Genomic DNA, 13,056 nt, shown 5'->3' on the forward strand with positions numbered 1-13,056 from the left:
ACCGCAGGGTAAGATTAAATCCATTTACATTTAACCAGTTTAATATGGAGAGGCACTGAAATGTAGACCTTCATTTATGTGTTTTTGACCTACACTGTACAAGACGTGAGAACAGTCCGCTATTTAGGTTTGTACGTTAGCACTGACTCACTAACGTCAATGTTAGCTAGTTTTAGCCAGAGATACCTTGCTGAAGCACAAGATGACATTAACGTTCTGCTTGAGCAGATGAAAATTGTAACTTAATGAGAGTATGACAACCAGAAAATTAGCGTTTTTGTCTTCATTGGGATTAGGGTTTGTGACGACCCATGCGTTATGTGCGTCATCTCTGGGTTGAATTGTGGTATTGCACACTGACATTCCCACTGATTGTTCTCTGATGGGTTCATCGAGGACACCTGCTGTTGGTTTCCTGTCTTGCCTTTTAAAAGGCAGTATGACAACTGGCCAGAGGCGAGCTGCATTTTGGACTTGGTTTCGTTTGGTTTCTGTTTAACCTTGTTTACTTTATACATCGAACATTACTACAGACCATTACACTTTCATGCATTCACTTAACTTTACACCACTGATTCCTGACTGCTTCATGTTACATTGTTTCTTTCTGTATAGTTCTATTTTGTTAATACAATTTGTATATTATTCACGCTTTGTTAATACATTTTGTATATTATTCGCACTTTCTTGTGTGTCCCCTGTTTTTGTTATGTCCTTTTCGAGCCATGGGGCGTAACAGGGTTAAATGCTTACGGATTCCTTTACATAAGTGAAGCTTCAACCTGATTTAGAAACTGGTGAGATAGTGGTAGGACTGCGTCCTGTTTTACCAATTGAGGGTGTTCACCTTATTTTAGGAAACAAATTAGCAGGAGATCAGGTTTGGCCCAATGTGTCTTCATCTCGTATGGTTTTGTCTGAGGGGGAGTTGCTTCAGGAGGTTACAAAAGGAGACCCCGTGGCTGTCGCAACTTGGACTATGACTAAAAATGCTGAGTGTGTGCTGACAGATGAAACCAAGAGAGTGTCGAAGGCAGTTGTTTCTCTTTCTATACCGGACTTGTCTGATCGGTCTTTTCCTTTCTCCACAGATGAATTGAGTAAGGAACAACATTCAGATTCTTCATTGGCTGAATTGTTTACGCTTGCTCTTTCTGACAGTGACGTGCCCGATGTTGCCAGAGCATACTTTGTTCAGGACGGACTCTTGTTGAGGAAGGAGTCCTCATGGCGAGGATTTTGTTGGTGATCCTATTGTTCAAGTGGTTGTTCCCACAAAGTTTCATTCTATTGTTTTGGAAGTTGCACATGAAAAATCTGGTCACCCTGGTGTCAAGAAAACCTATGATCGGGTTTTGCATTATTTTTTTTGGCCACGATTGAAGCGTGATATATCAGCTTACATTAAAAAGTGTCATACTTGTCAAGTTACTAGTAAGCCAAATCAGAACTTGAAACCGGTTCCGTTAAGTCCGATTCCAGCAAATTGTGAACCCTTCGAACATGTTGTGGTGGATTGTGTAGGTCCTCTACCATGTTCAAAGTTGGGAAGCAAATATTTGCTTACCGGTATGGGTTTAGCTACACGTTTCCCTTCTGCCTATCCTTTGCGCACAATTGTAAGAGCTTTGTCGCAGTTTATGTCAGTTTTTGGCATTCCTAAAATCATTCAGAGTGATCAGGGTAAAAACCTTACATCTCATCTTTTCCAACAAGTTTTGAAACAGCTAAGAATTAAGCATAATCGTGCTAGTGCATATCATCCACAAAGCCAAGGAGCGTTGGAGAGGTTTCATCAAACTTTGAAATCTCTCCTTCGTGCTTATTGTGTACAGTTGGATAGAGATTGGGAGGAGGGATTGCCCTGGTTATTACTGGCTGCACGTGAGGTTGTGCAAGAAAGCACTGGGTTTAGTCCTAATGACTTTTTGGCCATAAAGTTCGTGACCTTTCGGCAGTGCTTCAAAGTTCAGTTAAAAGTTCAGATTCACCAAAAAAATGTGCTTTCGTATGTTGATGGTTTTTGTCAGAGATTGATACAAGCAAGACAGTTGGCCAGTGTTAAACTTGAAAAGCAGCAGAAGAATATGAAAAAGTTGTACGATCGCAAAACTGAACGCTGTGTTTTTGAGCCGGGAGACCAGGTTCTTGTGTCACGTCTTTTGCCGTCTTCTCCTTTTGAAGCAAAATTTGAGGGGCCATATGTGATAAAACTTAGACTGAGTGACGAAAATTATATAGTGGCAACTCCGCATCGGAGGTCTACTTGGTTATTTCATGTGAATCTGTTGAACCCATATTATGAGAAGTCTAAGTTAAATAGTGAAAGTTTCGTTCATTAAGTACTTCTTGCGAAGTCCGATGTTAAGAACTTTTGTTTAGGGGAGAAGGAGTTGGAGAAAGAGGGTTATGAACCTGATGATAGTGTTTTGCGTGGGTGATTAAATAATACGGAGTCTTTGGAAAAGCTTGACGCTACTCTGGTTCATTTGCCACCCTCACAGTCTGTAGAACTGATTTCTTTGTTACGGCGTTTTCCAGAACTGTTTGGAGACACGCCAACGCGAACCGACTGGGCTGAACATGATATTGATGTGGGTAATGCTTCTCCTATCAAACAACGTTATTATCGAGTGTCACCAGAGAAACGGAAGCTGATGGAAGCAGAAATCAAATATATGCTGGAAAATGAGATAGCGATTCCTTCGAATTCAGACTGGGCATCTCCTTGCCTGTTGGTTGCAAAATCTGATGGTTCGGTAAAGTTTTGTACAGACTTCCGTAAACTTAACAGTGTGACAAAGCCTGATTGTTTCCCACTTCCGCGAGTGGATGATTGTGTTGACCAGGTTGGTTCTGCCAAATTTGTAACCAAGCTTGACCTGCTGAGGGGGTATTGGCAGGTGCCTTTGAGTCAAAGAGCTCAAGAAATCTCCTCATTTGTTATTCCATCAGGCCTCTATTCGTACAGGGTTATGAGTTTTGGGCTGAGAAATGCACCTGCCACCTTTCAGCGGCTGATGAACCGAGTAGTTTCAGGCCTTGAGGGGTGTGCGGTGTATTTAGATGACCTTGTAGTGTTCAGTGATAGTCGGGATTCACACTTAAAACGCTTGTGTGCTGTCTTGAGGCGTTTGTCAGAGGACAAATTGACTGTGAACCTGGCAAAATGTAGTTTTGCTCAGGCTACCATAACTTACCTTGGAAAAGTGGTGGGGAACGGAGAGGTATGGCCATTAAGTGCTAAAGTTCAGGCTATTTGTGACTTTCCTGTTCCTATAACAAAAAAGGAGCTTATGCGTTTTTTAGGATTGGTAGGTTACTACCGTTCCTTCTGCCGTAATTTCTCTTCAGTTGTCGCACCACTTACTGACCCTTTTAAAGGCCAAGGCAAAATTAGTTTGGTCATCAAATTGTGCACTGGCTTTTAAAAATGTCAAATCTATATTGTGTTCTTCTGCTGTCCTTGCTGCCCCTTGTTTTGAGAGGCCTTTTTCGTTACAGGTGGATGCGAGTCAAGTTGGTGCAGGGGCTGTCCTCCAACAGGACGATGAGGAAGGCGTGGTCCATCCTGTCAGTTTCTTCTCCAGCAAGTTTAATTCGTATCAACTGAATTATTCTGTGGTAGAAAAGGAAGCTTTGGCTTTGATTTGAGCATTACAACATTTTGATATTTATGTTGGTTTGGGTCAACCAGTTGTTGTCTACACGGACCACAACCCGTTGACGTTTCTGAATTCTTTTCATTGCCCGAATCAAAGGCTCATCCACTGGTCTTTTGTTTTTACAGGCTTACTCCCTCGATATTTGACACGCCAGAGGATCTGAAAATATTGTCGCTGATGCACTGATGCATTGCTCCTCTGGGTAATTGAAGTGATGTGAAATATTTTACAAATTTTTTGTTTTGTATATTACAGGGATTCTTGACAGACCCCCGTCTTAAGGGGTGGAGTGTGACGACCCATGCGTTATGTGCGTCATCTCTGGGTTGAATTGTGGTATTGCTCCACTTTCCCACTGATTGTTCTCTGATAGGTTCATCGAGGACACCTGCTGTTGGTTTCCTGTCTTGCCTTTTAAAAGGCAGTATGACAACTGGCCAGAGGCGAGCTGCATTTTGGACTTGGTTTCGTTTGGTTTCTGTTTAACCTTGTTTACTTTTTACATCCAACATTACTACAGACCATTACACTTTCATGCATTCACTTAACTTTACACCACTGATTCCTGACTTATTCATGTTACATTGTTTCTTTCTGTATAGTTCTATTTTGTTAATACATTTTGTATATTATTCGCACTTTCTTGTGTGTCCCCGTTTTTGTTACGTCCTTTTCGAGCCATGGGGCGTAACAGGGTTAAATGCTTACGGACATTTTGCTCTGTTTTGTTTGGGTTTAGGAAATGGAATAAAATAAATTCCATTGCCCATCCTCTCAGGATACCTGGAATCAGTGTTACAAATACCCCAGGCACATTGTTTTCCCATTTTTGTAGCATAAACACCATCAAACCGATGCGAGCTTCTGCATTCGAGGGGAGGGGCTTACAGATAGGTCAATTGTACCAAACATCTATAATAAAACATCAAGGCTAAATTCAATTCTGATTTACAGTCAAGAGTTTCTGCCAGGTGGACTTTGGAGGGAACCAAGAATATTCATAGAAACCACACCATATCTGTATAAGGAATGTGCAAAATGCAGCAGCGCTAGAAAAGTCTGTGTGTGACTGTGAACAGAGAAAAGCTGATTTTCTGTTCTTGCACTTACATGATAATGAATTACACTAGTTACACAGTAAGCAATATGGTAGCATTTTGTGGTTCAATTTTAGAGTGACGTAGCCTGGTGAACGAGAAAAAGTCCTGAAGCTTTTGTCTGTTGTATGTGCCAAAAAGCCAAATGCAGCAAAATTACTAACAAATGCTGATCAGACTTCGTTAAAGAGATTATTCCCAGTTCCAATTTATTGTTTGTCATTACTTTAGTTACCTGAACTCTATAAATGATTACATGAAACATAAAATGTTTTATACAAGGTTTAAAGTGCCCCTATTATGCCATTTCCATTATTGCCTTTCATGCAGTGTGTAATGTATCTGTATGTGAATGTAAACGATCTGCAAAGTTGTAAAGCTGAAAGTGCACGATAAATAAAGTTAATGTCTCCCAAAATAATCGACTCTGTACAGCTGAAATGAGTCGTTAGTAATTCGAATACCATTTTCCTGATGGCAACACGTCACGGGGTAACACATTTGCATAATGCGCGCCTATGTTCTACGTTGGCCGGCCGCGAACAACTTGACCCCGCCCACAAACACGTCATTCTACTGACGACTGCTTCTCTAATCTCGGGGAGTTCAACGCGGGATTCACAAAACGCTTGCTGTTGAAAGATGGATCAGTATCCTGTTTATTTGGACCAGCTGATCCACTGAATCACAACCTGTAAATAGGATAAATAATAGATAATAATTTTCTATAGAGCGTTCAAAATACGTCAAAATGCGCCGTAGACCAATCACAACAGACTAGGCCATCTGACCAATCAGAGCAGAGCAGGCTCACGGAAAGGAGGGGTTTAGAGAGACTGAATCTTAGAACTGCTTCAAACGAATCGTTTGACAATCGCTGGAAAATAAGGTGATATTAAATGCATATTTTGAGAAAACGAAAGCGTTTTTTGACCTTGCATGCATGTAATCCTATTGTAGGAGACTCCCAAAACAATATTAGGAACAGTAAAAATGGCATAATAGGGGCACTTTAATGACTGAATCAACCAGACTACACCAACTACAGTCATTTTTAGTCTCTTTAATGTAATAACTGCATATTTTCACCTCTGCATTTAGTCAGAACCAAATGTTTTAGTATCAACAGCACAGATAATGAACAACAGATTCGTATTTCCATCGTTTCATTATCACAAACATGAAAGATATCTGCTCTTTAATCACAAATCAATTTATAATACATGACAATATACACTACCGTTCAAAAGTTTGGGGTCAGTAAGATTTTTTTTTTTTAAAAGAAAGATACTTTTATTCAGCAAGAATCTATTAAATCGATTAAAAGTGACAGTACAGACATTTATAATGTTACAAAAGATTTCTATTTCAAATAAATGCTGCTCTTTTGAACGTTCTATTCATCAAATAATCCTTAAAAAAATGCACCACAGTATGAAGCAGCATAACTTTTTTAAACATTGATAATGAATGAAGGATCATATCATGTGACACTGAAGACTGGAGTAATGATGCTGAAAATGAAGCTTTGATCACAGGAATAAATTACATTTTACAATATATTACAATAGAAAACCGCAAATTTAAATTGCAATAATATTTCGCAAAACTGTTTTTACTGTATTTATTGAACAAATAAATGCAGCCTTGGTGAGCATAAGAGACTTCCTTTGAAATAATAAAAAAAAAGTACTAACCTCAAACCTTTAAACAGTAGTTTCTTTGTTGCTAATAGTTATAGGAATCAAATTCTTTCAGCTGTATAATTAAGTTTAATTTAATTCAAAGATGTATAATTAATTCCCTTATTCACTGCATTAGAGGTGATATCAGATACCACAGCTTCGAATTTTCTCTCGTGACATGCGATCGTGGTGGTGCTGTGTTACGCGTGTGAAAGTACAGTGTATCACCTTAAACTTGTAGTGTGAAAGAAACCGTGAAAACTGTTATCAGCGGCAAATCTAAAAGGTGCTTTTGTGAAATACAAAATATTTGAAGAGACAAAAATAGATCTTTTTGCTGAGTAGAGTAATTCTAAGCAAAGTTCCATCACAGCAAAGATCGTTTTGTGTATTATTTTGTCTTCAAAGCTGACCCTTTTTTAACCTGCTGGCTACTTTTGGACTTATTCCATGGGGTGGACATGGACAGCGATGGGCTCTTAGCTCCCTCCTCTGGACATCATCGCAAACCAAACCTTTATTTTCCAGGGTCTTTTCAGTTTAAGATCATGGCTTCCCCAGTGATCTGATGTCAAACAGGAAGACCAGGCAGAATCACAATCAGTGAGAAAGGTTGCTAAACCAACAGCCTTAATTTCAGGCATTATGTATCACTGGGGAAAACCAGATGTAGGGAAGCAAAAGTTGTGACATTTCACTGTTTAGAGAAATGAAAAATCTGTTATGAAAAGAGCCTCAGAGAAACAAAAAGCATTTTCAAAGATCCCCGCCGTCGAACGTTTACTCTAAAGGACACCACACATAAGGGGATTCTTGTGTGTGACTAACTAGAGCTAGAAAACTGCATCATGCTGATTCATTCTGTACTGACCACTTGTAGCCAAAAAATCATTATATTTCATTTAAGGGCATGTGTGTCGGACGTTCTCCTTTTGTGTTCCACATAAGAAAATAGTCACATGACGACATGTATACTCACGAGATTTCTGGACTGGGCTCCGTAGGTGCAGTCTGCCAGACGAATAGTAGAGGAATATCAGCACCATGATGGGACAAATTAAAAACACGAAGCTACGTGTGGACTTCATCCTGATCATCTCACACGAGGCTTCATCCGGTCTGAGTCACCTGAAAACACACAACACACTGATCAATCACGGCATGCTTTCGCAAGACAAACGGCAACTTCATAAACTGATGTTTGGTCTTTCAATTCATGACAGTTTAAAACCTAAACTGGTATTTATTTCAATGGCTTAAAAATGTTAGGTAACACGATTGATGAGTTCAACATGGGTCAGGAACAACAGAGATGTGTTACTTTTATGCGGATGCGTTCAGAACATGCAGTAACCGGCTCCACCAAACCACCCTAGTTACTACAGTTAGAAATTACTCTTGACCCTTTAAAATGATTTTGTTGATGTAAGCAAACATTCTGGAAGCGGTTTATAAGCTGGTGACATGCAACTGTTTCTTTAAGGAGTTATTTCTACCTGATTTAACCACGTGGTCTGTCATATTAATAAAATAAAACCAGTTCATTCAGATGCTTTGTTGTATAATCTAAAAATAGGCTTCATGTGGCAAAATTTCAACGGTTTACGCCATCGAAACAAGCTTCCTCATTATTATTACGAACCAACTATTACATTTTAGTGTGAACCGCAGATATCATGATATAATTTTTGTTAGCGTGAACATTAATATAACATATAATATAAACAAACAATACATATTATTAATATAATGTTATAAAAACAACAGGGTCTCTTTAATACCATAGCTCTCAATAGGATAAAACACCATTTTGGCTATTTTTTTTTTATTGACTACTCTTATTAAAAAAGTACCATAGCAATACCATGGTACAGTAATTATATGGTATCAGATAACAGCCTCCCTAGTTTGAAAAAAAGAAAAAAATCCTAGAGGAACTTCTATCGTAATTCAGAACCAATCCTATGTGCATGCTACATTCTAGATGTATTCAATTATATAATATATTATATAATAAATATAATAATAATATAATTAAAATAAAATATTCTAATAAAATTATAATTAGGCCTGTCGCAATAATCAATATATCGACTTATCGCGCAATATATGTACATGAGCTCAATAATATTTGGTGACGCCCATTATATTTACTTAAAAATGAATGTCACCATGTTTTGTACATTCCACTTGTGCCTGTGTCTTTTGCAGCTTCTCGTAATGACAATAATATCGCTTATCGCAATTATTTCTGGGGCAATATATCGCACAACAAAAAGTTGTTATCGTGACAGGCCTAATTATAATAAAATGTTATGAGCATTATATAAAATAATATATCATATATTATACTATATTAAGATTGATAAGATTAAGATATTGACTATTAACTAGTTGCTTATTAGAATGCATATTACTAGCATATTGGCTGTTTATTAGTACTTATAAAGCATATGTTAATGGCTTATTCTATGGCCATATTCGTGACCGTACCCAATACCTAAACATAACTACTTCAACAACTAACTACATTAATTACTATCAACAGACCTCAAATTAGGAGATTACTGAAGGAAAACACTTAGTTAAAAGTGAATACGTGTTTCCTAATCTAATGTGTTACCTTTATATAATATTATATATTTTACAACATAAAATAACAGCGGGATCTGTTCTGAAACATAACTTCTAAAAGGATAAAACCACGTTATTTACATGGTACTCCCAGGTACTTCATTATCATGGTGTATTTCCAAATACATGGTACTGAGATGCTAAATGTCCAAAAATCGCATCACCACAGTACTTTTGGTCATTTGTTTGGTATCAAATTAAATCTACTTACTTCAATGTTTAAAAAAAACACCACACTTCTTTTAATAACTAGTAAACGTTTTTAACGATTCAGAAAGTCGGTTGAGCTGGTAACCAGTGGAAGCTGCTCGGCTACCGGTCGCGGTGTGTCTGGGAGCTACATAACGGTAACACACACATCCGGTTAACGTTAGCGCTTTGGCTAAACCTCAAAACCACCTAAACTCCTCTCGGCCCACCGACTCGCGTCAATTACGTGAACTATACAACCACACGGTTAACGTACACACGGTGTTAATAAGAAACGGCCGACACCACAGCCGTTACAAGAGACAAAATGTCAACAAAACGCTTAGCGCGTGTCAGTGTGTGAGAGGCCAACTGTCCTCCTACCTCACAGAAACGCAGCGAGAATGTAAACATGTCCATAAACACACCGCTGTCTCACACGTCGGTCGTTACAGCTCTTCTGGCGGAACGAGAAAAACATGTCTTTTATCTCTCAGCTCCGCGTATCAGCTCAGTTCCCCGGGTGAAGAGAAAACAGAGTTCATGCCATAAGGGTTGAGGAGGAGGAGGGTCCTTCTGTGAGGCCTGAACAGCTATTGGCTTGAACACACACACACACACACACACACACACACACACACACCATACTCCACTACTACACACTCATGCATAGCTGAGTGAACACACAGTGGTGTGTTACTTGAGATAGGCTATGTGTTATACGTATTAAGCCCTATTCGCACGGGATTAGTATTATCTGGAGACCTTGTGTGATTTTGAAATTAGAACACACACACACACACACACACACACACACACACACACCATACTCCACTACTACACACTCATGCATAGCTGAGTGAACACACAGTGGTGTGTTACTTGAGATAGGCTATGTGTTATACGTATTAAGCCCTATTCGCACGGGATTAGTATTATCTGGAGACCTTGTGTGATTTTGAAATTAACCCCCCACCTCTGAATTACTACTACTGTAAAGATTACTAATGGTAAGAACAATAACAATAGATCTGTAACTAACAGACAATTATCAAAGTACAATGCCATTACGACGGTATTTTGGAGGACCATGACAATATGATAATCATGCACTATACCATAAATATATCACAGTGCTTCTTTATTGCACAATGAATCACTTTTCATTGTGTTTTATTGGGCTGTAACCCATACATCTTTAAAAGTCGTCTGTTCATCAGTCTTGGTTTTAATCTGTCTTGTGCTATGTTCACATGATGGTTACGAACATGACTTTTTTGGGTTCAGTGTTAAAAATCAAAATCCATCTACTTGTATAGACAGAGCTCTATATACTTTGTAGGTCAAAAGATGGTTAAAAAGATGCACAGATATTACTACCTAAATTAATACAAATGCCTTTTCAGCTTTTTCAGAGGGAAAATCCCTTATGATGTCAGTAAAGCCCAACTTCCAGAGAAGTTCATTCTCAGTGGAAGTGCACTGAGATCATTTAGTCTTGTTGCCTCATAATTGTTGACCGCAGTCTGTTCTAATCCAAGGACAGTTTAGAAAAAGTCTTATAATCCGCAGGATAATGGAAATGCACTTCACAATAACACAATGCTCTGTCTGTTCTCACATGTGAGCACAGGAAGCAAAATTAAACTAAACTATTTTGTTTGCATTATTCTTATTTTAAAATAAATTTGGAAAAAATACAATCTTCTAAATTAATAAGTTGAATGCAAATGCAATAAAATAAAATAAAATGCATGCAAATGCAATTTTAAAAGGAAACAGATTCTATCATTCTAAAAACTGAATTAACCTGTTTCCCATATCTAATCTCACATGCATAACAAAGAAGTTTTTGTTGCTTTGCTTCATGAGCTTTGGTGATAATTAAAGGTGCTGTATTTATTTATTGTGGCTCCACAAATTACAGAGGTCTTGACTAAAATAAAGACTGGTATGTGTCTCTTAGATAAATGCATGTTTGATATTAAGTGTTTCATAGAGATGTCCTGTTGACATATATTGTGAAAGGTGGTCTGAGCTCGTAGGCTGCTGTACTGTGCAATTCTCAGGAAACACATTTCACACACACACACTTTGATCTCTGAGCATTGACCTCATGCTGATTTAGGTCATAAGTTCATTATGTGAGTCAGATCTCTATGACCCTCTTTATTAATGAAAGATCACTTACCTTTCTGTTTCCTGTCACAGACGGATCAGCAAACTTTTGCGCTTCAGCATCATATCGAAACTTTCTTTCTAAAAAAATGAATAGACCTTTTGTTAACAATTGGTATGAAGAGGCTTTAAATAAGGGCATCACTTCACAAAGAGACAACAATACTTAAGACAGTTTTGGCAGGCTTCCCTTCGAAGTCCTTCCTGTTTCCCAAGAGTTATGGTTTCACAGTCATGAATAAACATTCATAACTTGATCTTACTTTTTAATGCATAATGATACCATGCAGTATCATTATGCATTAAATATGAACTATTTTACTACTTTTCATAGGGGAACTAATATTAGTGTAACAGAAGTAGTAGAATTTTTGAGTGAAAGGTCAAAACTTGGGGTATTTAACAACAGACAAACTCCATTCTGCAATATCCAATACCTCCTAACAATATGAAAAATACAAACACAAATACATTTTGATGCTTTGTGTTTATTCTCGACAAGGAGTGACACTTCACAAGGTTTCTTCAATGCAGGACTGAAAGTCTTTCAGTAGCGTGGTCACTTCTGGTCCATATCTGTTTTGAGGAGATCTAGAGCAGGAACGATTCCCTCTCACATCCCGACGCCTCTTTGATGAGGATTCTGGGATGGGAGACCGGGATTGACGGCTCATGGTTTGAACATGAAGATCTGGTTCCATTTTTAAAATGATTCACCTCCTGAATTAAAAAAGTTCATAAAATAGTTCTGAAGATGCAGAAGATGAACTACAAGAAGAAACAGGGTTTAAGGTCTTACTTGACGCAAAACAGTGTTTGCGGTCAAACTGTCAGGAGAAACATCTGACTGTCTGCAGGTTGGACAAAGGTGTCCGTCAGACTCCAGCAGACACGTTCTGATACCTGACACCAAAAGATTGTCAGAAACAGCCTGTTTGCTTCTAACTGATCTTTGCTTGATCAGACACTCACATTCATCACAGTAGCTGCTCCTGCAGCAGGGAATCATCACAGCATCGGTCAGCAGATCCTTACAGATCAGACACAGCAGCGCGGCAGGAACCGGATCGGATGAGGATGAGGATGGGGATGAAGGCTCATTCTGGGGTGAGAAGGGCGGCTTCTCTTTCTTCCCAATCGCATAGGCATCGCTAAACAGATCAAACACAACATGATTCAAACAAAAGACTTTAACAAACACTAGAACCTGCAGCAAGGGCAAGTACAGTAAACTCACGCATCCATAACGGGAATGACGTATTTCCCACTGCTGTCCATCATGACTCCCTTTCTGTCAGGATCATCCACTTCCACCAGGAAACTACGAGGAATCCCTGCGCATTTCCGTATGTGTTTATGAGGAGCACAACTTTTGTCCTGTGAATTCATGAATGACATTCAAACTCTGACAGACTTGACGGGGAAAAGAGCTCAAGTTCACAGCAGCTGTGATCTCTCAAAGCCCAGTTACCCAAGTGCTCGGGCAGTTTTTAATGTGATGTCCAGGAATCCTACAGCGGAAGCAGATGTAGTTTGGTGGAAGCAGTCCGACCAGCTTCATCGCATCACTGATGAACGTCAGAATCATGAGCATCTCTCATACAGTAT

General features: G+C 38.8%; 2 protein-coding genes across 2 annotated transcripts in view; both read right to left on the reverse strand.

Moving 5' to 3' along the window:
• Positions 1–9,831, reverse strand: part of st3gal3a (ST3 beta-galactoside alpha-2,3-sialyltransferase 3a) — a 38,202-nt gene extending 28,371 nt beyond the window's left edge. Inside the window, exons 1-2 of the mRNA XM_016483897.1 lie at positions 9,655–9,831; positions 7,427–7,575 (exon numbers count right to left, since the gene is read on the reverse strand). Of these exons, the coding sequence (XP_016339383.1) occupies positions 7,427–7,544 (118 nt within the window). The 5' untranslated portion in view covers positions 7,545–7,575; positions 9,655–9,831. The remainder of the gene's footprint in view (positions 1–7,426; positions 7,576–9,654) is intronic.
• Positions 9,832–12,039: 2,208 nt separating this feature from the next.
• LOC107686780 (E3 ubiquitin-protein ligase RBBP6-like) lies at positions 12,040–13,042 on the reverse strand. The gene is made up of 5 exons (XM_016483898.1): positions 12,920–13,042; positions 12,686–12,825; positions 12,421–12,599; positions 12,248–12,351; positions 12,040–12,168 (listed from the first exon to the last, which is right to left on the reverse strand). Exons 1-5 carry the CDS (start codon positions 13,040–13,042, stop codon positions 12,040–12,042), a joined length of 675 nt encoding a protein of 224 aa, XP_016339384.1.
• Positions 13,043–13,056: the final 14 nt, after the last annotated feature.

This window comes from Sinocyclocheilus anshuiensis, unplaced genomic scaffold, assembly GCF_001515605.1.
Source record: "Sinocyclocheilus anshuiensis isolate Anshui unplaced genomic scaffold, SAMN03320099.WGS_v1.1 scaffold958, whole genome shotgun sequence".
Taxonomy (NCBI): domain Eukaryota; kingdom Metazoa; phylum Chordata; class Actinopteri; order Cypriniformes; family Cyprinidae; genus Sinocyclocheilus; species Sinocyclocheilus anshuiensis.

Bases quoted from the DNA above. Each gene is read 5' to 3' on its own strand.
- LOC107686780 (XM_016483898.1), bottom strand. From the start codon at position 13,042: ATGCTCATGATTCTGACGTTCATCAGTGATGCGATGAAGCTGGTCGGA. The intron at 12,826-12,919 runs GTAACTGGGCTT...ATGAATTCACAG, and splicing joins AAAACTGCCCGAGCACTTGG to GACAAAAGTTGTGCTCCTCA. The intron at 12,352-12,420 runs GTGAGTGTCTGA...TTTTGGTGTCAG, and splicing joins GAGCAGCTACTGTGATGAAT to GTATCAGAACGTGTCTGCTG.